The sequence below is a fragment of the Aegilops tauschii genome, chromosome 3 (assembly GCF_002575655.3).
Source record: "Aegilops tauschii subsp. strangulata cultivar AL8/78 chromosome 3, Aet v6.0, whole genome shotgun sequence".
NCBI lineage: Eukaryota > Viridiplantae > Streptophyta > Magnoliopsida > Poales > Poaceae > Aegilops > Aegilops tauschii.
In genome coordinates, this window is record NC_053037.3 from 43,827,089 (window position 1) to 43,848,458 (window position 21,370).

The 21,370-nt window shown below is 45.9% G+C and overlaps 3 protein-coding genes across 3 annotated transcripts; all 3 read left to right on the plus strand.

Moving 5' to 3' along the window:
* The first annotated feature begins 13,395 nt into the window (after window positions 1-13,395).
* LOC109777514 (non-specific phospholipase C6) lies at window positions 13,396-15,670 on the plus strand. Its single transcript, XM_020336138.3, has 2 exons — window positions 13,396-14,789; window positions 15,129-15,670. Exons 1-2 carry the CDS (start codon window positions 13,496-13,498, stop codon window positions 15,428-15,430), a joined length of 1,596 nt encoding a protein of 531 aa, XP_020191727.1. The 5' UTR covers window positions 13,396-13,495; the 3' UTR covers window positions 15,431-15,670.
* Window positions 15,671-19,027: 3,357 nt separating this feature from the next.
* Window positions 19,028-19,583, plus strand: LOC109777515 (uncharacterized). Its single transcript, XM_020336139.4, has one exon. The coding sequence runs from the start codon at window positions 19,137-19,139 to the stop codon at window positions 19,347-19,349; it is 213 nt and encodes a 70-aa protein (XP_020191728.1). The 5' UTR covers window positions 19,028-19,136; the 3' UTR covers window positions 19,350-19,583.
* A 794-nt stretch (window positions 19,584-20,377) lies between these two features.
* LOC120976425 (uncharacterized) lies at window positions 20,378-21,310 on the plus strand. Its single transcript, XM_040403387.3, has one exon. It carries the CDS (start codon window positions 20,758-20,760, stop codon window positions 21,196-21,198), a length of 441 nt encoding a protein of 146 aa, XP_040259321.1. The 5' UTR covers window positions 20,378-20,757; the 3' UTR covers window positions 21,199-21,310.
* The last annotated feature ends 60 nt before the right edge of the window (window positions 21,311-21,370 follow it).

Genomic DNA, 21,370 nt, shown 5'->3' on the forward strand with positions numbered 1-21,370 from the left:
ATTTTGTATGGAGCTGATGGCCACCTTACCGAGGCCAACCACCTTACCCTTTGAGTTATCACCAAAAGTGACATACTTTCGAGGGCCGTCGTTTTCAGCAAGCTCACAAAGCATATCCTTGTCTCCGGTCATGTGATCGGTACATCCACTATCAAGAAACCATTCCTTTCCTCCAGCCATGTAGCCGCGAAGATTAGCCATAAGACCAAAGTGTCTCATAGACTCATCGAGATCAAAGTCACTATCATCATCCTCATCATAGTATCCATGTTCAACATCGTCTTGTGATTGATCATTTCCTAGAGAGAGTGATTCATTAGATTTATGATCATGACAATGTTCATCTTTATGAATTCTAATGACTTCGTAAATGATGTTGCTAATGATTCCAACATCTCCTTTGGCACGCATAAGGTCACAAAGCTCAAATAGACAATCGCCAAACTTAGGATCATTAGGACTCATCTTATTCAAAGCAATAGACTTGTGAAGAATCTCATCTAAGTTTTTCAAGGAATAGTCTGGAAAGCGTTCCTCAAGAAATCTCCATATGGTGTAAGCACAGTCAAGATTAGGCAAGCATGCTATCAAATTTCTAGGCAAACCTCTAGTGATAAGATTGACAGTTCTAAGATTGTGAATCATGTCAAGAGACTCATCAGGGGTAGGATGCAAGGGGTCAACAAGGGGCGCACAAGGGGTAGTAATGTACTTGTTCAAGTGATATTCATTGAAAATCTCAAGCATCTCATTTTTCCAAGCATTAAAGAACTCTCCATCAATTATGGGCACTCTATGTCTAAAACTCCCCATCGTAGACTCATCCATTTTCCTCCAATGGTGTTTAAACCAAAGCAATGGAGACCAAAACTCTGATACCAATTGAAAGGATCGAGAAGAGGTGTCTAGAGGGGGGGTGATTAGACCCTCAACAAGTAAAGATAGCAGTTTTTAAGTTTTTCAAGTTAAGGTTGGAGATTAGCACAATTTTAAGCATTCACAATACAATTCAAGCAAGCATGGCAAGAGTATATGAGCAGCGGAAAGTAAATCATGCAACTTGCAAGAAAGTAAAGGGATGGGATTGGAGTGTGCAAACACAATTGGAGACACGGAGATTTTTGGCGTGGTTCCGATAGGTGGTGCTATCGTACATCCACGTTGGTGGAGACTTCAACCCACGAAGGGTAACGGTTGTGCGAGTCCACGGAGGGCTCCACCCACGAAGGGCCCACGAAGAAGCAACCTTGTCTATCCCACCATGGCCATCGCCCACGAAGGACTTGCCTCACTTGGGTAGATCTTCACGAAGTAGGCGATCTCCTTGCCCTTACAAACTCCTTGGTTCCACTCCACAATCTTGACGGAGGCTCCCAAGTGACACCTAACCAATCTAGGAGACACCACTCTCCAAAAGGTAATAGATGGTGTGTTGATGATGAACTCCTTGCTCTTGTGCTTCAAATGATAGTCTCTCCACACTCAACTCTCTCTCTCACAGATTTGGATATGGTGGAAAGATGATTTGAGTGGAAAGCAACTTGGGGAAGGCTAGAGATCAAGATTCTTGTGGTTGGATTGGAATGTCTTGGTCTCAACACATGAGTAGGTGGTTCTCTCTTAGAAAATGAGTAGTGGAAGTGTAGGCACGTTCTGATGGCTCTCTCTCAAATGGAGAAGGGGGTGGAGGGGTATACATAGCCTCCACACAAAATAAAACCGTTACATACAATTTACCAAACTCGATGGGACCGAATAGTGAAACTCGGTCAGACCGATATGGTTCAAAATGTGAACGTTAGAGTTTTCGGTGGGACCGACAAGGTCAACTCGGTGAGACCGATGTGCTAGGGTTAGGGCAAAACTTCATCTCGGTAAGACCGATTGCATGAACTCGGTGAGACCGATTTCAGCAATAAGCAAACAAAGACTTGGTCAAGCAAACTCGGTGGGACCGACTGCGTATCTCGGTGAGACCGAAATAACTACAATAGGTAACAGAGAGTTTGTGGGGCCATCTCGGTGAGACCGAGATCCCATTGGTGAGACCGAACTGATTAGGGTTTCTAGCAGTGGCTATGTCAAGTGAACTCGGTGGCACCGGATAGATCAAATCGGTAGGGCCGAGTTTGACTTTAGGTTTGGGACATATGTAGAAATGAGAAAGTGGTTGAGGGCTTTGGAGCATATCACTAAGCACTTTGAGCAAGCAATCCATTAAGCAACACCTCATCCCCTTTTAATAGTATTGGCTTTTCCTATGGACTCAATGTGATCTTGGATCACTAAAATGAAAATGTAGAGTCCTGAGCTTTTGCCAATGTTTGTCCTTACCATCTTGAAGGGGTTCCACATCCCCTTGTCCTGCCACTCCAATGTTGAACTTATCTGGAATATACTAGATAGAAATATTAGTCCAACAAGAGATATGTTGACATCAATTACCAAAATCACCTAGGGAGCACTTGTGCTTTCACATTGCTTGCAAGGCTTCTTATGATGTGTATTACCGAGAGGGCCCAGAGATACCTCTCCGATACTCAGAGTGACAAATCCTAATCTCGATCTATGCCAACCCAACAAACACCTTTGGAGATACCTGTAGAGCATCTTTATAATCACCCAATTACGTTGTGACGTTTGATAGCACACAAGGTATTCCTCCGGTATCCGGGAGTTACATAATCTTATAGTCAAAGGAATATGTATATGACATGAAGAAAGTGAAGGAAATATGCCCTAGAGGCAATAATAAAGTATTATTTATTTCCTTATATCATGATAAATGTTTATTATTCATGCTAGAATTGTATTAACCGGAAACATAATACATGTGTGAATACATAGACAAACAGAGTGTCACTAGTATGCCTCTACTTGACTAGCTCGTTGATCAAAGATGGTTATGTTTCCTAGCCATAGACATGAGTTGTCATTTGATTAACGGGATCACATCATTAGGAGAATGATATGATTGACTTGACCCATTCCATTAGCTTAGCACACGATCGTTTAGTATGTTGCTATTGCTTTCTTCATGACTTATACATGTTCCTATGACTATGAGATTATGCAACTCCCGTTTGCCGGAGGAACACTTTGTGTGCTACCAAACGTCACAACGTAACTGGGTGATTATAAAGGTGCTCTACAGGTGTCTCCAAAGGTACTTGTTGGGTTGGCGTATTTCGAGATTAGGATTTGTCACTCCGATTATCGGAGAGGTATCTCGGGGCCCACTCGGTAATGCACATCACTATAAGCCTTGCAAGCATTGTAACTAATGAGTTAGTTGCGGGATGATGTATTACGGAACGAGTAAAGAGACTTGCCAGTAACGAGATTGAACTAGGTATCGAGATACCGACGATCGAATCTCGGGCAAGTAACATACCGATGACAAAGGGAACAACGTATGTTGTTATGCGGTCTGACCGATAAAGACCTTCGTAGAATATGTGGGAACCAATATGAGCATCCAGGTTCCGCTATTGGTTATTGACCGGAGAGGTGTCTCGGTCATGTCTACATAGTTCTCGAACTCGTAGGGTCCGCACGCTTAACGTTACGATGACAGTTATATTATGATTTTATATGTTTTGTTGTACCGAAGGTTGTTCGGAGTCCCGGATGTGATCACGGACATGACGAGGAGTCTCGAAATGGTCGAGACATAAAGATTGATATATTGGAAGCCTATGTTTGGACATCGGAAGTGTTCCGGGTGAAATCGGGATTTTTCCGGAGTACCGGGAGGTTACCGGAACCCCCCGGTAACTTAATGGGCCTTAGTGGGCCTAGGTGGAAGAGAGGAGAGGAGGCCAGGGCAGGGCCGCGCCCCCCTTCCCCCCCCCCCCAGTCCGAATAGGACAAGGAGAGGGGGGTGGCGCCCCCCCTTCCTTCCTCCCTTCCACCTCTTCCCCCTTCCACTCCTAGTCCAACATGGAAAGGGGGGAGTCCTACTCCCGGTAGGAGTAGGACTCCTCCTGGCGCGCCTCTACCTCCTAGGCCGGCGGCCTCCCCCTTGCACCTTTATATACGGGACAGGGGGGCACCTCTGGACACACAATTGATCAACGATCTTTTAGCCGTGTGCGGTGCCCCCCTCCACCATATTACACCTCGATAATATCGTAGCGGAGCTTAGGCGAAGCCCTGCGTCGGTAGAACATCATCATCGTCACCACGCCGTCGTGCTGACGAAACTCTCCCTCAACACTCGGCTGGATCGGAGTTCGAGGGACGTCATCGAGCTGAACGTGTGCTGAACTCGGAGGTGCCGTGCATTCGGTACTTGATCGGTCGGATCGTGAAGACGTACGACTACATCAACCGCATTGTGTTAACGCTTCCGCTTTCGGTCTACGAGGGTACGTGGACAACACTCTCCCCTCTCGTTGCTATACATCACCATGATCTTGCGTGTGCGTAGAATTTTTTTTGAAATTACTACGTTCCCCAACAGTGGCATCCGAGCCAGGTTTTATGCGTTGATGTTATGCACGAGTAGAACACAAGTGAGTTGTGGGCGATATAAGTCATACTGCTTACCAGCATGTCATACTTTGGTTCAGCGGTATTGTGAGATGAAGCGGCCCGGACCGACATTACGCGTACGCTTACGCGAGACTGGTTTCACCGTTGCGAGCACTCGTTGCTTAAAGGTGACTGGCGGGTGTCTGTCTCTCTCACTTTAGTTGAACCGAGTGTGGCTACGCCCGGTCCTTGCGAAGGTTAAAACAGCACTAACTTGACAAACTATCGTTGTGGTTTTGATGCGTAGGTAAGAACGGTTCTTGCTAAGCCCGTAGCAGCCACGTAAAACTTGCAACAACAAAGTAGAGGACGTCTAACTTGTTTTTGCAGGGCATGTTGTGATGTGATATGGTCAAGACATGATGCTATATTTTATTGTATGAGATGATCATGTTTTGTAACCGAGTTATCGGCAACTGGCAGGAGCCATATGGTTGTCGCTTTATTGTATGCAATGCAATCGCCATGTAATTGTTTTACTTTATCACTAAGCGGTAGCGATAGTCGTAAAACCAATAGTTGGCGAGACGACAACGATGCTACGATGGAGATCAAGGTGTCGAGCCGGTGACGATGGTGATCATGACGGTGCTTCGGAGATGGAGATCACAAGCACAAGATGATGATGGCCATATCATATCACTGATATTGATTGCATGTGATGTTTATCTTTTATGCATCTTATCTTGCTTTGATTGATGGTAGCATTATAAGATGATCTCTCACTAAAATTTCAAGATAAAAGTGTTCTCCCTGAGTATGCACCGTTGCGAAAGTTCTTCGTGCTGAGACACCACGTGATGATCGGGTGTGATAGGCTCTACGTTCAAATACAACAGGTGCAAAACAGTTGCACACGCGGAATACTCAGGTTAAACTTGACGAGCCTAGCATATGCAGATATGGCCTCGGAACACGGAGACCGAAAGGTCGAGCGTGAATCATATAGTAGATATGATCAACATAGTGATGTTCACCATTGAAACTACTCCATCTCACGTGATTATCGGACATGGTTTAGTTGATTTGGATCACGTAATCACTTAGATGATTAGAGGGATGTCTATCTAAGTGGGAGTTCTTAAGTAATATGATTAATAGAACTTAAATTTATCATGAACTTAGTACCTGATAGTATCTTGCTTGTCTATGTTAATTGTAGATAAATGGCCCGTGCTGTTGTTCCGTTGAATTTTAATGCGTTCCTTGAGAAAGCAAAGTTGAAAGATGATGGTAGCAATTACACGGACTGGGTCCGTAACTTGAGGATTATCCTCATTGCTGCACAGAAGAATTACGTCCTGGAAGCACCGCTAGGTGCCAGGCCTCCTGCAAGAGCAACACCAGAAGTTATGAACGTCTGGCAGAGCAAAGCTGATGACTACTCGATAGTTCAGTGTGCCATGCTTTACGGCTTAGAACCGGGTCTTCAACGACGTTTTGAACGTCATGGAGCATATGAGATGTTCCAGGAGTTGAAGTTAATATTTCAAGCAAATGCCCGGATTGAGAGATATGAAGTCTCCAATAAGTTCTACAGTTGCAAGATGGAAGAGAATAGTTCTGTCAGTGAGCATATACTCAAAATGTCTGGGTATAATAATCACTTGATTCAACTGGGAGTTAATCTTCCGGATGATAGCATCATTGACAGAATTCTTCAATCACTACAACCAAGCTACAAGAGCTTCGTGATGAACTGTAACATGCAAGGGATGAATAAGACAATTCCCGAGCTCTTCGCAATGCTAAAGGCAGCGGAGGTAGAAATCAAAAAGGAGCATCAAGTGTTGATGGTCAGTAAGACCACTAGTTTCAAGAAAAAGGGCAAAGGGAAGAAGAAGGGGAACTTCAAGAAGAACAGCAAGCAAGTTGCTGTTCAGGAGAAGAAACCCAAGTCTGGACCTAAGCCTGAAACTGAGTGCTTCTACTGCAAGCAGACTGGTCACTAGAAGCGGAACCGCCCCAAGTATTTGGCGGATAAGAAGGATGGCAAGGTTAACAAAGGTATATGTGATATACATGTTATTGATGTGTACCTTACTAATGCTCGCAGTAGCACCTGGGTATTTGATACTGGTTCTGTTGCTAATATTTGCAACTCGAAACAGGGGCTACGGATTAAGCGAAGATTGGCTAAGGACGAGGTGACGATGCGCGTGGGAAATGGTTCCAAAGTCGATGTGATCGCGGTCGGCACGCTACCTCTACATCTACCTTCGGGATTAGTTTTAGACCTAAATAATTGTTATTTGGTGCCAGCGTTGAGCATGAACATTATATCTGGATCTTGTTTAATGCGAGACGGTTATTCATTTAAATCAGAGAATAATGGTTGTTCTATTTATATGAATAATATCTTTTATGGTCATGCACCCTTGAAGAGTGGTCTATTTTTAATGAATCTCGATAGTAGTGACACACATATTCATAATGTCGAAGCCAAAAGATGCAGAGTTGATAATGACAGTGCTACTTATTTGTGGCACTGCCGTTTAGGTCATATCGGTGTAAAGCGCATGAAGAAACTCCATACTGATGGACTTTTGGAATCACTTGATTATGAATCACTTGGTACTTGCGAACCGTGCCTCATGGGCAAGATGACTAAAACACCGTTCTCCGGAACTATGGAGAGAGCAACAGATTTATTGGAAATCATACATACAGATGTATGTGGTCCGATGAATATTGAGGCTCGTGGCGGATATCTTTATTTTCTCACCGTCACAGATGATTTGAGCAGATATGGGTATATCTACTTAATGAAACATAAGTCTGAAACATTTGAAAAGTTCAAAGAATTTCAGAGTGAAGTTGAAAATCATCGTAACAAGAAAATAAAATTTCTACGATCTGATCGTGGAGGAGAATATTTGAGTTATGAGTTTGGTCTTCATTTGAAACAATGCGGAATAGTTTCGCAACTCACGCCACCCGGAACACCACAGCGTAATGGTGTGTCCGAACGTCGTAATCATACTTTACTAGATATGGTGCGATCTATGATGTCTCTTACTGATTTACCGCTGTCGTTTTGGGGTTATGCTTTAGAGACGGCTGCATTCACTCTAAATAGGGCACCATCAAAATCCGTTGAAACGACACCTTATGAACTATGGTTTGGCAAGAAACCAAAGTTGTCGTATCTTAAAGTTTGGGGTTGTGATGCTTATGTGAAGAAACTTCAACCTGATAAGCTCGAACCTAAATCGGAGAAATGTGTCTTCATAGGATACCCAAAGGAGACTGTTGGGTACACCTTCTATCACAGAACCGAAGGCAAGACATTCGTTGCTAAGAATGGATCCTTTCTAGAGAAGGAGTTTCTCTCGAAAGAAGTGAGTGGGAGGAAAGTAGAACTTGATGAGGTAACTGTACCTGCTCCCTTATTGGAAAGTAGATCATCACAGAAACCAGTTTCTGCGACACCTACACCAATTAGTGGGGAAGTTAATGATAATGATCATGAAACTTCAGATCAAGTTGTTACTGAACCTCGTAGGTCAACCAGATTAAGATCCGCACCAGAGTGGTACGGTAATCCTGTTCTGGAGGTTATGTTATTAGACCATGACGAACCTACGAACTATGAAGAAGCGATGGTGAGTCCAGATTCCGCAAAATGGCTTGAAGCCATGAAATCCGAGATGGGATCCATGTATGCGAACAAAGTATGGACTTTGGTTGACTTGCCCGATGGTCGGCAAGCCATTGAAAATAAATGGATCTTAAAGAAGAAGACTGACGCTGACGGTAATGTTACTGTCTATAAAACTCGACTTGTTGCAAAAGGTTTTCGACAAGTTCAAGGGATTGACTACGATGAGACCTTCTCACCCGTAGCGATGCTTAAGTCTGTCCGAATCATGTTAGCAATTGCTGCATTTTATGATTATGAAATTTGGCAAATGGATGCCAAAACTGCATTCCTGAATGGATTTCTGGAAGAAGAGTTGTATATGATGCAACCGGAAGGTTTTGTCGATCCAAAGGGAGCTAACAAAGTGTGCAAGCTCCAGCGATCCATTTATGGACTGGTGCAAGCCTCTCAGAGTTGGAATAAACGCTTTGATAGTGTGATCAAAGCATTTGGTTTTATACAGACTTTTGGAGAAGCCTGTATTTACAAGAAAGTGAGTGGGAGCTCAGTAGCATTTCTGATATTATATGTGGATGACATATTGCTGATTGGAAATGATATAGAATTTTTGGATAGCATAAAGGGATACTTGAATAAGAGTTTTTCAATGAAAGACCTCGGTGAAGCTGCATATATATTAGGCATCAAGATCTATAGAGATAGATCAAGACGCTTAATTGGACTTTCACAAAGCACATACCTTGACAAAGTTTTGAAGAAGTTCAAAATGGATCAAGCAAAGAAAGGGTTCTTGCCTGTACTACAAGGTGTGAGATTGAGTAAGACTCAATGCCCGACTACTGCAGAAGATAGAGAGAAGATGAAAGATGTTCCCTATGCTTCAGCCATAGGCTCTATCATGTATGCAATGCTGTGTACCAGACCTGATGTGTGCCTTGCTATAAGTTTAGCAGGGAGGTACCAAAGTAATCCAGGAGTGGATCACTGGACAGCGGTCAAGAACATCCTGAAATACCTGAAAAGGACTAAGGATATGTTTCTTGTTTATGGAGGTGACAAAGAGCTCATCGTAAATGGTTACGTTGATGCAAGCTTTGACACTGATCCGGACGATTCTAAATCGCAAACCGGATACGTGTTTACATTGAACGGTGGAGCTGTCAGTTGGTGCAGTTCTAAGCAAAGTGTCGTGGTGGGATCTACGTGTGAAGCGGAGTACATAGCTGCTTCGGAAGCAGCAAATGAAGGAGTCTGGATGAAGGAGTTCATATACGATCTAGGTGTCATACCTAGTGCATCGGGACTAATGAAAATCCTTTGTGACAATACTGGTGCAATTGCCTTAGCAAAGGAATCCAGATTTCACAAGAGAACCAAGCACATCAAAAGACGCTTCAATTCCATCCGGGATTTAGTCCAGGTGGGAGACATAGAAATTTGCAAGATACATACGGATCTGAATGTTGCAGATCCGTTGACTAAGCCTCTTCCACGAGCAAAACATGATCAGCACCAAGACTCCATGGGTGTAAGAATCATTACTGTGTAATCTAGATTATTGACTCTAGTGCAAGTGGGAGACTGAAGGAAATATGCCCTAGAGGCAATAATAAAGTATTATTTATTTCCTTATATCATGATAACTGTTTATTATTCATGCTAGAATTGTATTAACCGGAAACATAATACATGTGTGAATACATAGGCAAACAGAGTGTCGCTAGTATGCCTCTACTTGACTAGCTCGTTGATCAAAGATGGTTATGTTTCCTAGCCATAGACATGAGTTGTCATTTGATTAATGGGATCACATCATTAGGAGAATGATGTGATTGACTTGACCCATTCCGTTAGCTTAGCACACGATCGTTTAGTATGTTGCTATTGCTTTCTTCATGACTTATACATGTTCCTATGACTATGAGATTATGCAACTCCCATTTACCGGAGGAACACTTTGTGTGCTACCAAACGTCACAACGTAACTGGGTGATTATAAAGGTGCTCTACAGGTGTCTCCAAAGGTACTTGTTGGGTTGGCGTATTTCGAGATTAGGATTTGTCACTCCGATTGTCGGATAGGTATCTCTGGGCCCACTCGGTAATGCACATCACTATAAGCCTTGCAAGCATTGTAACTAATGAGTTAGTTGCGGGATGATGTATTACGGAACGAGTAAAGAGACTTGCCAGTAACGAGATTGAACTAGGTATCGAGATACCGACGATCGAATCTCGGGCAAGTAACATACCGATGACAAAGGGAACAACGTATGTTGTTATGCGGTCTGACCGATAAAGATCTTCGTAGAATATGTGGGAACCAATATGAGCATCCAGGTTCCGCTATTGGTTATTGACCGGAGAGGTGTCTCGGTCATGTCTACATAGTTCTCGAACCCGTAGGGTCCGCACGCTTAACGTTACGATGACAGTTATATTATGAGTTTATATGTTTTGATGTACCGAAGGTTGTTCGGAGTCCCGGATGTGATCACGGACATGAAGGGGAGTCTCGAAATGGTCGAGACATAAAGATTGATATATTGGAAGCCTATGTTTGGACATCGGAAGTGTTCCGGGTGAAATCGGGATTTTTCCGGAGTACCGGGAGGTTACCGGAACCCCCCGGTAACTTAATGGGCCTTAGTGGGCCTAGGTGGAAGAGAGGAGAGGAGGCCAGGGCAGGGCCGCGCCCCCCTTCCCCCCCAGTCCGAATAGGACAAGGAGAGGGGGGCGGCGCCCCCCCTTCCTTCCTCCCCTCCACCTCTTCCCCCTTCCACTCCTAGTCCAACATGGAAAGGGGGGGAGTCCTACTCCCGGTAGGAGTAGGACTCCTCCTGGCGCGCCTCTACCTCCTAGGCCGGCGGCCTCCCCCTTGCACCTTTATATACGGGGGCAGGGGGGCACCTCTGGACACACAATTGATCAACGATCTTTTAGCCGTGTGCGGTGCCCCCCTCCACCATATTACACCTCGATAATATCGTAGCGGAGCTTAGGCGAAGCCCTGCGTCGGTAGAACATCATCATCGTCACCACGCCGCGTGCTGACAAAACTCTCCCTCAACACTCGGCTGGATCGGAGTTCGAGGGACGTCATCGAGCTGAACGTGTGCTGAACTCGGAGGTGCCGTGCGTTCGGTACTTGATCGTGAAGACATACGACTACATCAACCGCATTGTGTTAACGCTTCCGCTTTCGGTCTACGAGGGTACGTGGACAACACTCTCCCCTCTCGTTGCTATGCATCACCATGATCTTGCATGTGCGTAGAATTTTTTTTGAAATTACTACGTTCCCCAACAGAAAGCTATAGCAATAAAACTGAACGATCAATATGCTAAGCTAACAGATGGGTCATGTCCATCACATCATTCTCCTAATGATGTGATCCCGTTCATCAAATGACAACACATGTCTATGGTTAGGAAACTTAACCATCTTTGGTTAACGAGCTAGTCTAGTAGAGGCTTACTAGGGACATGGTGTTTTGTCTATGTATTCACACATGTATCAAGTTTCCGGTTAATACAATTCTAGCATGAATAATAAACATTTATCATGATATAAGGAAATATAAATAACAACTTTATTATTGCCTCTAGGGCATATTTCCTTCATTCTTGTGGTGCGGCAAAGCCCAAGCAAATGGTGGAAATTGCTCTGTTGCATGGGAGACAATCTGCATGCCCAAGTGGGCAGGTGGTTTGGGCATACCCGACCTTGCATGGTTGAATGTGGCCTTGCAGGCAAGATGGCCGTGGCTACAGCGAGTGGATCAGCAAAGGCCGTGGAACGAGTTCAGTATTGCGGTCCCGAAAGCATCATCAGCTCTATGCAATGCCGCAACCAGGATAATAGTAGGGGACGGGAATTGACCCTCTTCTGGGAGGATCGTTGGATGGATGGATCCTGCCTTAAGGAAATCGCGCCACTGGTCTATGAGGTAGTCACTCCACACGCAAGGAAATCGAGATCGCTCAATGATGCCATCTCTTCGGGTGTCTGGGCAACTGATATTAAACCAAACTTAGGGCTCGAGGGCCTCTGGCAGTACCTTCATCTATGGCAGAGGGTGCAAGAAGTAACGCTGCAGGAAGGCATGGATGACATCATATCTTAGTCTTGGGAGGGCGACGGCAAGTTTCCAGTCCGTTCAGCTTATGCTGCGAAGTTCGCTGGTAGAGAGGTGTCGGCCACAGCGCAATTCACGTGGAAGTCTAAAGCACCGGTGCGCTGCCGCTTCTTTCTATGGCTAGCCATGAAGAACAGGTGTTGGACGGCAGACCGCCTGGCGCCGCGAGGCCTACCGCATCCGGATGCATGCTCGTTCTGCGACCAGCAAGTGGAGACCTTGGACCACATCGAATTGACATGCATCTTCGCAAGAACGGTATGGAGGACCTTGTGCACCACGATCAGCAAGCCGTCCTGGACGCCCACGGGCCACGGCACATGACACATTGGCAGGTTGGTGCGCGAACAAGCCAAAGAACATGCGCATCATCATAACCATAGTATTATGGGAGCTTTGGAGCATCCTATGGCCGTTTCTCCCTCGCTTGATGGGCTCACTGAGAGGATAATGGCGGAAAGGAATGACTGGCATCGTGTTGGATTGCTTAAGGGAGACTGAAACGGCGTAGCAGCGGAGCTATTAAGGTGGGCGAGCGACGAGTAGTCCTAGATTATGTTCGTCTCCGAGTAGACATAGGAGCTTGGCTCATGATAGTTTATATGTACTCCCTCCGTTTCTTTTTACTCCGCATATAAAATTTGGTCAAAGTCAAACTACACAAAGTTTGACCAACTTTATATAAAAAATATGAACGTCTCCAATACTAAAACTATATAGTAGTATGAAAATACATTCAATGGGGCATCTGATAATATTAGTTTCATATTATAAATGTTGATATTTTTTTAATATAAAGTTAGTCAAACTTTATAAAGCTTGACTTTGACCAAACTTTATATGCAGACTAAAAAGAAACGAAGGGAGTAACATCTATGGTGGACTTGGGTTCTCTATCCACCCATTTCTATAAAATATGACACGCAAGCTCGTGCGTATTCGAGAAAAAAATTAGATGATTTTCGGAAAGATTTTTTGTCACACGAGATGAACGGCCGACTACTTACTGATACGGTCGTACGCCACAACTTCCAACATGTAACACGGGAATACGCAGGGCCCAACAGTACATGGGCCCAACATATTAAAATATTCGAGTAGAGGTTTGGACCGAATACCGCCAAAAGCAGCCAGGCCAGCCCAACTTCCCTTCCTCTCCGTGCTCCTCCGCTCGTACACTCCCTCACCACTCACCGCCACCGCCACCGCCACGGCAATGCCGCCGCCGATGGGAATGCGGGCGCTTCTGCTGCTCCTGCTCCTTGCCTTCGCCGCCGGCACGTCCAGTGCCGCCCCTAGCGGAGCAAGCCCGATCAAGAACGTGGTGGTGCTGGCGCTGGAGAACCGGTCCTTCGACCACATGCTGGGCTGGATGCGCCGCCTGCTCGGCCTCCCCATCGACGGCCTCACCGGCGCCGAGTGCAACGCCGACCCCACCAACTCCTCCCTCCCGCCCGTCTGCGTCTCCTCCGACGCCTCCCTCGTCGTCCCCGACGACCCCGGCCACTCCTTCGAGGACGTGCTCGACCAGGTCTTCGGGTTCCGCCCCAACTCCACCGCCGGCGCCGCCGACCAGCCGGCTCCCCCCACCATGTCGGGCTTCGTGCGCTCCGCGCTCTCCGTCAACTCCCTGCTCTCCTCCGCCGTCATGCGGGGCTTCACCCCGTCCCTCCTCCCGGCCTTCTCCGCGCTCGCCGCCGACTTCGCCGTGTTCGACCGCTGGTTCTCCTCCCTCCCGGGCCCCACGCAGCCCAACCGCCTCTTCCTCTACTCCGCCACCTCCCACGGCGCCGTCGCCCACGACAAGTGGAACCTCCTCCGCGGCTACCCGCAGCGCACCATCTTCGACTCCCTCGCCGCCGATGGCCGCCGCTTCAACGTCTACTTCAAGACCATCCCCACCACCCTCTTCTACCGCAACCTTCGCACCGTGCGCGCCGCCGCCCAGAGCTTCCACTTCTACGACTCCGCATTCAGGGACCACGCCCGGAGGGGGCGGCTGCCAGCGCTGTCCGTCATCGAGCCCAGGTACTTCGACCTCACCGGCACGCCCGCCGACGACGACCACCCGGCACACGACGTCGCCAACGGGCAGAGGCTCGTCAAGGACGTCTACGATACGCTGCGGGCCAGCCCGCAGTGGAACGACACCCTGCTCATCGTCACCTACGACGAGCACGGCGGCTTCTACGACCACGTCGCCACTCCCGTCGCCGGCGTGCCCAGCCCCGACGGCCTCAGGGGCCCCGTGCCATTCTTCTTCAAGTTCGACCGGCTCGGGGTCAGGGTGCCCACAATGATGGTATCGCCGTGGATCAAGAAGGGGACGGTGGTGGGGCGGCCGCCGAACGGGCCGACGGCGACATCCGAGTACGAGCACTCCTCCATCCCGGCGACCATCAAGAAGATCTTCAACCTCAGATCTGATTTCCTCACCAAGAGAGACGAATGGGCAGGCACATTTGAGCACATCTTCACCCAACTCGACCAACCAAGGACAGATTGCCCAGGTACTACCACTGAGGATCTCTCACATAAACACAATGGGGAATTTGGCAGATTTATAGTCAGAGTTCACTTAATTTAGCAGAATTATAATCACATTTCACTTAATTTGGATCCTCTCTACTTACTACTACTGAGGATCTCTCACATGAACACAATGGAGAATTCATTTCAGCAGAATCATAGTCATCACAATTCCACTTATTCAGATGCTCTCTACATAATTTGAAGCTTAGAGTATGAATGAAGAATGGGAAATTTGGCAGAACTACAGTCACAATTCACTTAATTTGGATGCTCTCTGCTTAATTTGGGAAACTTTGTTCTGTTTTCATCCTTTACAGAGACTTTGCCAGAAGTGCCATTTGAGAGAGCAACACCAGCGAAAGAGCACGGAATTCTCTCGGATTTCCAGCGTGAGCTCATCGAATTAGCAAGCTTCTTGAACGGCGACTACATGTTGACAAGTTCCGCTCAGGAGACGCAGAAAAAGATGACCGTGAAGCAGGCCGACGCATACGTGAGACGAGCCATCGAAGGTTTTCTGCAGGCAAGCAAGCAGGCCAGGCGATTAGGCGCAAATGAGTCTGCAATTGTTACCATGAGGTCATCTTTGACAAGTAAGAGTACCACCTCAAGTCCTTAACTAGATAAGTGTACTTTGCAGGCTAGCATCTACAATATTGTGAAATATTAGTATATATGAAATGCCATGTAACATGATCATATTCATAACTGAATAGGGGGCTCCAAGAGCCTTCGTAATATACCTCTGTTTGCCAATGTAATACTCATTTGTACCTTGAAATGTAGAGTGCGCATCCGTGGATCATTTCCTTGAATTTTGTTATAGAGGAACATATTATATATAACAAAAGTTTACTGAGGACAATTGTCTTTGACAAATGATTGCCTGGGGTGCTTTGTTTGTTTTAGTTTATTGTTCACTGAGACTGATTGGAGGGGTGTATAAAATTTATCTTCTTATTTATATATTTTAGAGTGGACATTGTTTGGTTTATATGGGCCACAAGTCCATAACCCATTGAGCTTCTGGTATCTCAACCTCTATGGCAAAGCCTATTAAGTAGTCAGCATTCCAGTCGTATTTGTACTTCTGTGAGCATGATCATCTGAAACACTAGCATAGCAGACACAGAAGGGGAGGAATCAGGAGTAGTAACTAGTTGGTTGACCCAGTGTTGGATGCCTGGATTCGCCAAGAGCCTTGTGACATAATTATAACTGAATATGGGCCTTCAAGAGCCTTCATGATACAGCCCTGTTTGCCAATATAACTAATTTTTACATTGAAATGTAATGCTGTGTGGACCATTTGCTTGAATCTCGTTAGAGAGGAACATATTATATCTATAATGAAAAATTACGGAGGGCAATTCTCGTTGGCAAATGATTACCTATGGTGCTTTGCTTTAAATTTGTTGTTCACTGAGAAAGTTAGACTGACTGGAGGGATGTATGATTTCAAGTTGGACATAATCAAGCTTATCCTGTTATCTTTTCATTTTAGATTGGCCATGGTTTGGTTCATATGGATCATAACCCATTGGGCTTCTTATATCTCAATGTTTCTTCTGCAAAGCCCAGCTAGTGCAGTGGCAGCTATTGAGGAGAGATCTATCCTGACAAGCATATCTGTTTGTTAATAGAGACAGGATTTCTTCCTCGAACATTTCAGTCGTTTGTTGTGTTTCTGTCGACATGATCATTTGCGACACCTTTGCTGATGCTGGATTCATCTTTGCGTCTGTCTTTAAGACTGTTTTCTGATTGTGCTTGTTACCAAACTTTCAGTCAGACTTGTATTTTTTTTTCCGTATTCTTGCAAGTCATAGATCACTATCATTGTGTAAAGCAGGGGACCTAGAGTAAGTAATGAAGTTCCTGATAAACCTGGAGTTGAAACAAGGTCCCTTTCATGCTTTTGATTCAGAAAGCAAGCAACCAAAGGCTTCATCATGCATGCATGGTCCATTCAGCACACCACTAGTCCATTCTTGTTTTTGCTTTGGTAGCCGACGCCGACATTCCACTTACTCCCTAACCGATACATATTCTCAGTCTCACCCACGGACACACGCAGTGGTCTAATCTTGTCAATATGACAGACCTATGAACAGCATGCTTTAACCTGTCAAGCCACGACAAGACAAAGACTTGGCATGAGATTTGCGGGGGTCCGGACTCTTCTACTACTTCACCATCATCTTTCATGTTCTCGAACACACATCTAAATGCGTGTCATTTTAATTATGATCATCTTTCATGCTTTTGCTTTTTTGCAAGAGAGGATCCTTATGAAGAAGACAACGCTCAAATCGCCAGTAACTATTGCCTATCGGTGTAACTTGGTAATCCGGAACTTGCTTTTGCTTGCTGTTTATCAGGAACCATTTCTGTGTGGTCAGGAAAATTAGTAAGACTTGGTGTGTGGCTATTTAGGTGTCCTCTGCCTACCCAGTTCATGGGCCTGCTTAAGTAGTTAGCTGTCCACCAAAACCAACCAATGGTTAACTTAGCTGACCTTCCTTTCTGAAGCCATGTACTCCTACATAGACAACTTTCTTTTAGACAAATTCCCCTTACCAACAATAAGTATACTCTTATCAGCTCCTATGCATGCAGTAACCTGCTCAGTTTCCTTTTTCATCAGTCTTACATACACATCTGAATTCTGCTCTACATGGTTTAATTGTGAGACAGAAACATGAATGGCATGACATACTCCCTCTGTAAAAAAATATAAGAGCGTTTAGATCACTGAAGTAGTGATCTAAACGCTCTTATATTGCTTTACGGAGGGAGTACTAGATAGCAGTTACTTCTGTTAACTACTCCAGCACCAATTATTGATCCATTTAATTTACTGGACAACAGATTGCTTAGGAACAGAAATTTCCAGCCTTTACAACTGCCTCTTAACTGCTCAAGTGAAAAGTAGTCCATTTTTAGTGCTTATGAAAGACCTGACTTCCCTTGCCCTTGCCTGGTGTGGTAACCCTAAAGAGACCACGTTTCTTCCTGGAATGAATGGAATGTGCATGCATGAAAGCTCTGCTGCAACCTCCTTTCCTCCAGCTACTGGCATTGTATGGCCACCATATAGCACTGCTGCACAAAGAGACAGAGCATCTTCTATTCTATCCGAGGAGGAGGAGGCGGAAGGTAGAGAGGGGAGAAGATGCAGGACTGGTCCTGTTGACACTATCTTTAACTAAAGCGGCATTTTGATTATCAAGGAAATTATCAGCATCTTGGTAACTAAAATGACAATTTAATTAGCAGTAACTATTGACGTTTAACAAGGAACTTACAAATAACATGCTTTAACCCGTCAAATCATGATGAAGACTTAGTATGAGGTTTGCGGTGGTCTGGACTCTACTAGTTCATGCTTTAACCATCTTCTTTCATTCTCTCGAACGCGCATCTGATTGCGTGTCATTTTTAGCTACCATCATCGTTCATGCTTTTGCTTTTCACCGAGACAAATTTCAAATTATCAGTACCTATTGTCTAATTGTGTACTACCTTCGTACCTAAAAAATGTCTTATATTTTGATACGGAGGTAATAGTAGTTGGTAACAAGGAACTTGCTTTTGCTAGCTGTTTTATCAGGAATCCTTTTTGTGTGGTCAGGGAAATCTTTTTTGTGAGGATCTCTATTTAGGTGTCCTCTTCCTATCCAGTTAATTGGTCTGACTTTGAAGTGCCAGCTTAATTAATTAGGTGCTCTCACCAACCAATGGTTAACCTAGCTGACCTCCCTTTCTGAAGCCATGTATATACCCCTACACAGGCAACTTATTCCCCTAAACACCAGATTGTTTAGGAACAGAAAAGGCATGAATAGCATGTTTTGTGAGACAGAAAAACATGAATAGCATGAAGCATGAATGGTATATTGTTGAGACAGAAACATGAACAGCATGCCATGATTGTTGATCCAATTAATTTTATTCTGCACCATATATATTGTTTAGGAACAAAATTTCCAACCTTTCTAACTGCCTCCAAGCTCCAACTGCCCAAGTGAAAAGTGGTCCATTTTTGGTGCTCATGAAAGGGTCGGCTGCCCTTTGCCTGTTGTGGTTAAAGTAGAGAGGCCGTGTTTCTTCTCCCTGGAATGTATGGCATGTGCATGAATGAAAGCTCTGCTCCAACCTCCTCCTCCATCTACTGGTATCCATTGTATGGCCATTATATAAAGACTGCACAAAGAGATAGACTGCCTAGCTTAGCTGCTATATAGACAGACCAGCAGTGTGTCAGAGCATACTGTGTTCTACCTTAGGAGGAGGAGATAGAAGGTAGAGGGAGGGAGGAGAAGATGCAGGACTGGGCAGGCGTGTTCATCCCTCTGGTGCTCTTCATCCTGCTATCGCCGGGGCTGCTGTTCCAGATCCCCGGCAAGTGCCGGATCATCGAGTTCGGCAACTTCCACACCAGCGCCGTGTCCATCATCGTCCACTCCGTCATCTTCTTCAGCTTCGCCGCCATCTTCCTCATCGCCGTCGGGGTGCACATCGACCTCGGCCCCTGAACCGAACTCGGTGTTTCGTGTTTTCGCCATCCATCCATCAGCTGAACATGTAGCTGGGTTGGGTTCTCTGAAAGTTTTTAGGGTCTTGTTTCTGTCGGTTCATGCATAATAGTGTCTCTCGCCTCGCTCGCCGTGTCGATCGGCAATGTCGCCGTGGCGACTGAGGATGAAACTGCTTCTTTGCTTCTAGCTAGATTCGCTTACCTCAAGATAAATAAAGCTCTGTTTCTGTGACACTTTTCATCATTCAGATTGCTTGCATTTCCCTTGTGCCTGAAGCTGCTTCAAGAGAGGACGAAGCAGGTTAGCAGTAGTAGTTACAGTGTCTGTCAGATACAGTGTGGTCGGGTAGGATTGTTTGGTGTGGAGTCGCGGTAGGATGTGAGTGGTGCAGGAAAGGAACAAAATGGAGAAACGCACAGAGCATTCGGTGAAGAACTGAGCCTGGTTTTGAGAGTGATTGAGAAAGAAATTTGTTCCTAGCTTCTAGTAGCTAAGATTCAGTCACCTCTGAAGATAAATTTTCATTTTGTAACCTCCATCCTTGTTCAGATTGTTTGCATTTCTCTTCTCCCTGAAACTGCTTCGGCGCAGCGGCGCCGAGGAAACAAGGTCAGTAGTTACAGCATGTGTCGGGCAAAATGAGTGTAGGTCACAAAGAAGGGTTTGGTGTCGAGTCGTGGTAGCGAGCCCTGCTGTGTTGGCTTTTATCTACAAAGCGGGGCGAAAGCCTGCTTTCTGGGTAGTGAGTGGCGCAGAAAGGGAACAAAATCCAGCTTAGGTGAGTGTGACCTCGTCTCGAAAAGGAACAGGAATAAAAACGTCGCTGCTCCAGCTTTGGAACTGGCGTGTGTAAATTGATATGAAAGTGATTCAGATAATAATGCAGAGCTGCTGCTGCTGCTGCTTCAGTGTAGCCTTGCATTCAGGCTGCAAGTGATTCAGAGAGTTATTCAGAGAATGATGCAGAGCTGCTTCGGTGAAAGAGCTGAGCCTAGTCTTGAGAGAGCCAGAGTGAGGATATGGTGGACGGTGTCTGTCTTGGCTACTGTAGCTGGCTGGTGTGCCTGTTGTGTAGCCGTACTGACAAGTGAGCATGCATGCAGGCTGCGTCGTTAAGCTTCTGACAGTGACACATTATCTGCACACGGACACACACACATACACCAGTCAAATATACAGTAGTGGTTGGTACTAACAGGAAAAAGATGACACGTTCAGCTGGTGGTGTAGCACACGAGGCTAAGGCAGAATTATCAGAAGAAACACAGGTGATCTTCCTCCAGACTGCAAAAAAGTTGTCTAGGTCTCACAAGATGTTGCAGCCTTGGGGTCTCAGAAGCCGTGATATGATGGATGCGTTTTGTTTTGTTGCCCCGGTCCACTCAACACTTGAACTCGCCTGCTAATGACAATTTCTCGCCGGCCGGCCGGCCGGCCCTCCTCCCCGGACGGCACGGCAGCTCGACTGATCTGGTCACGGTCACGCCACACTATCATCACCGTCGTCGTCATCGTCTCGCCAACATCTATTTATAGATGGAAACCTAGCTGGGAGAGCAGCACTAGCATTAGTAAGACGGACAGAGAGCTCTTGAGGGAGGGGCGGCGCTCACCGTTGATCGGATCCATGTCGGGCGACTGGGGCCCGGTGCTGATCGCGACGGCCTTCTTCGTGGTGATGCTGCCGGGGCTCATCTGCGAGATCCCCGGCGGCGGGGGGCGCGGCCGGCCCGAGTTCCACAGCATGAAGACCAACGGCATCGCCATGTTCGTCCACACCGTCATCTTCTTCGCCTTCTGCGCCATCTTCATGGTCGCCGTCGGCGTCCACGTCTACGCCGGCTAGCCCTCCGGCGCCATACATACTACAGCAAGACCACCAGCTAGCTATCGTGTGTGTTCCATGTTTGATTTTTTTTCTCTCTTCTTTTATCTAATATGCTCAGGATTGTCTGTCAGTTCATCAACCTGTGATTTATTGAATGGTTGATTTGAGCCATACCGCAAAAAATACCAAA

Bases quoted from the DNA above. Each gene is read 5' to 3' on its own strand.
- LOC109777514 (XM_020336138.3), top strand. From the start codon at position 13,496: ATGCCGCCGCCGATGGGAATGCGGGCGCTTCTGCTGCTCCTGCTCCTT. The intron at 14,790-15,128 runs GTACTACCACTG...CATCCTTTACAG, and splicing joins ACCAAGGACAGATTGCCCAG to AGACTTTGCCAGAAGTGCCA.
- LOC120976425 (XM_040403387.3), top strand. From the start codon at position 20,758: ATGACAATTTCTCGCCGGCCGGCCGGCCGGCCCTCCTCCCCGGACGGC.
- LOC109777515 (XM_020336139.4), top strand. From the start codon at position 19,137: ATGCAGGACTGGGCAGGCGTGTTCATCCCTCTGGTGCTCTTCATCCTG.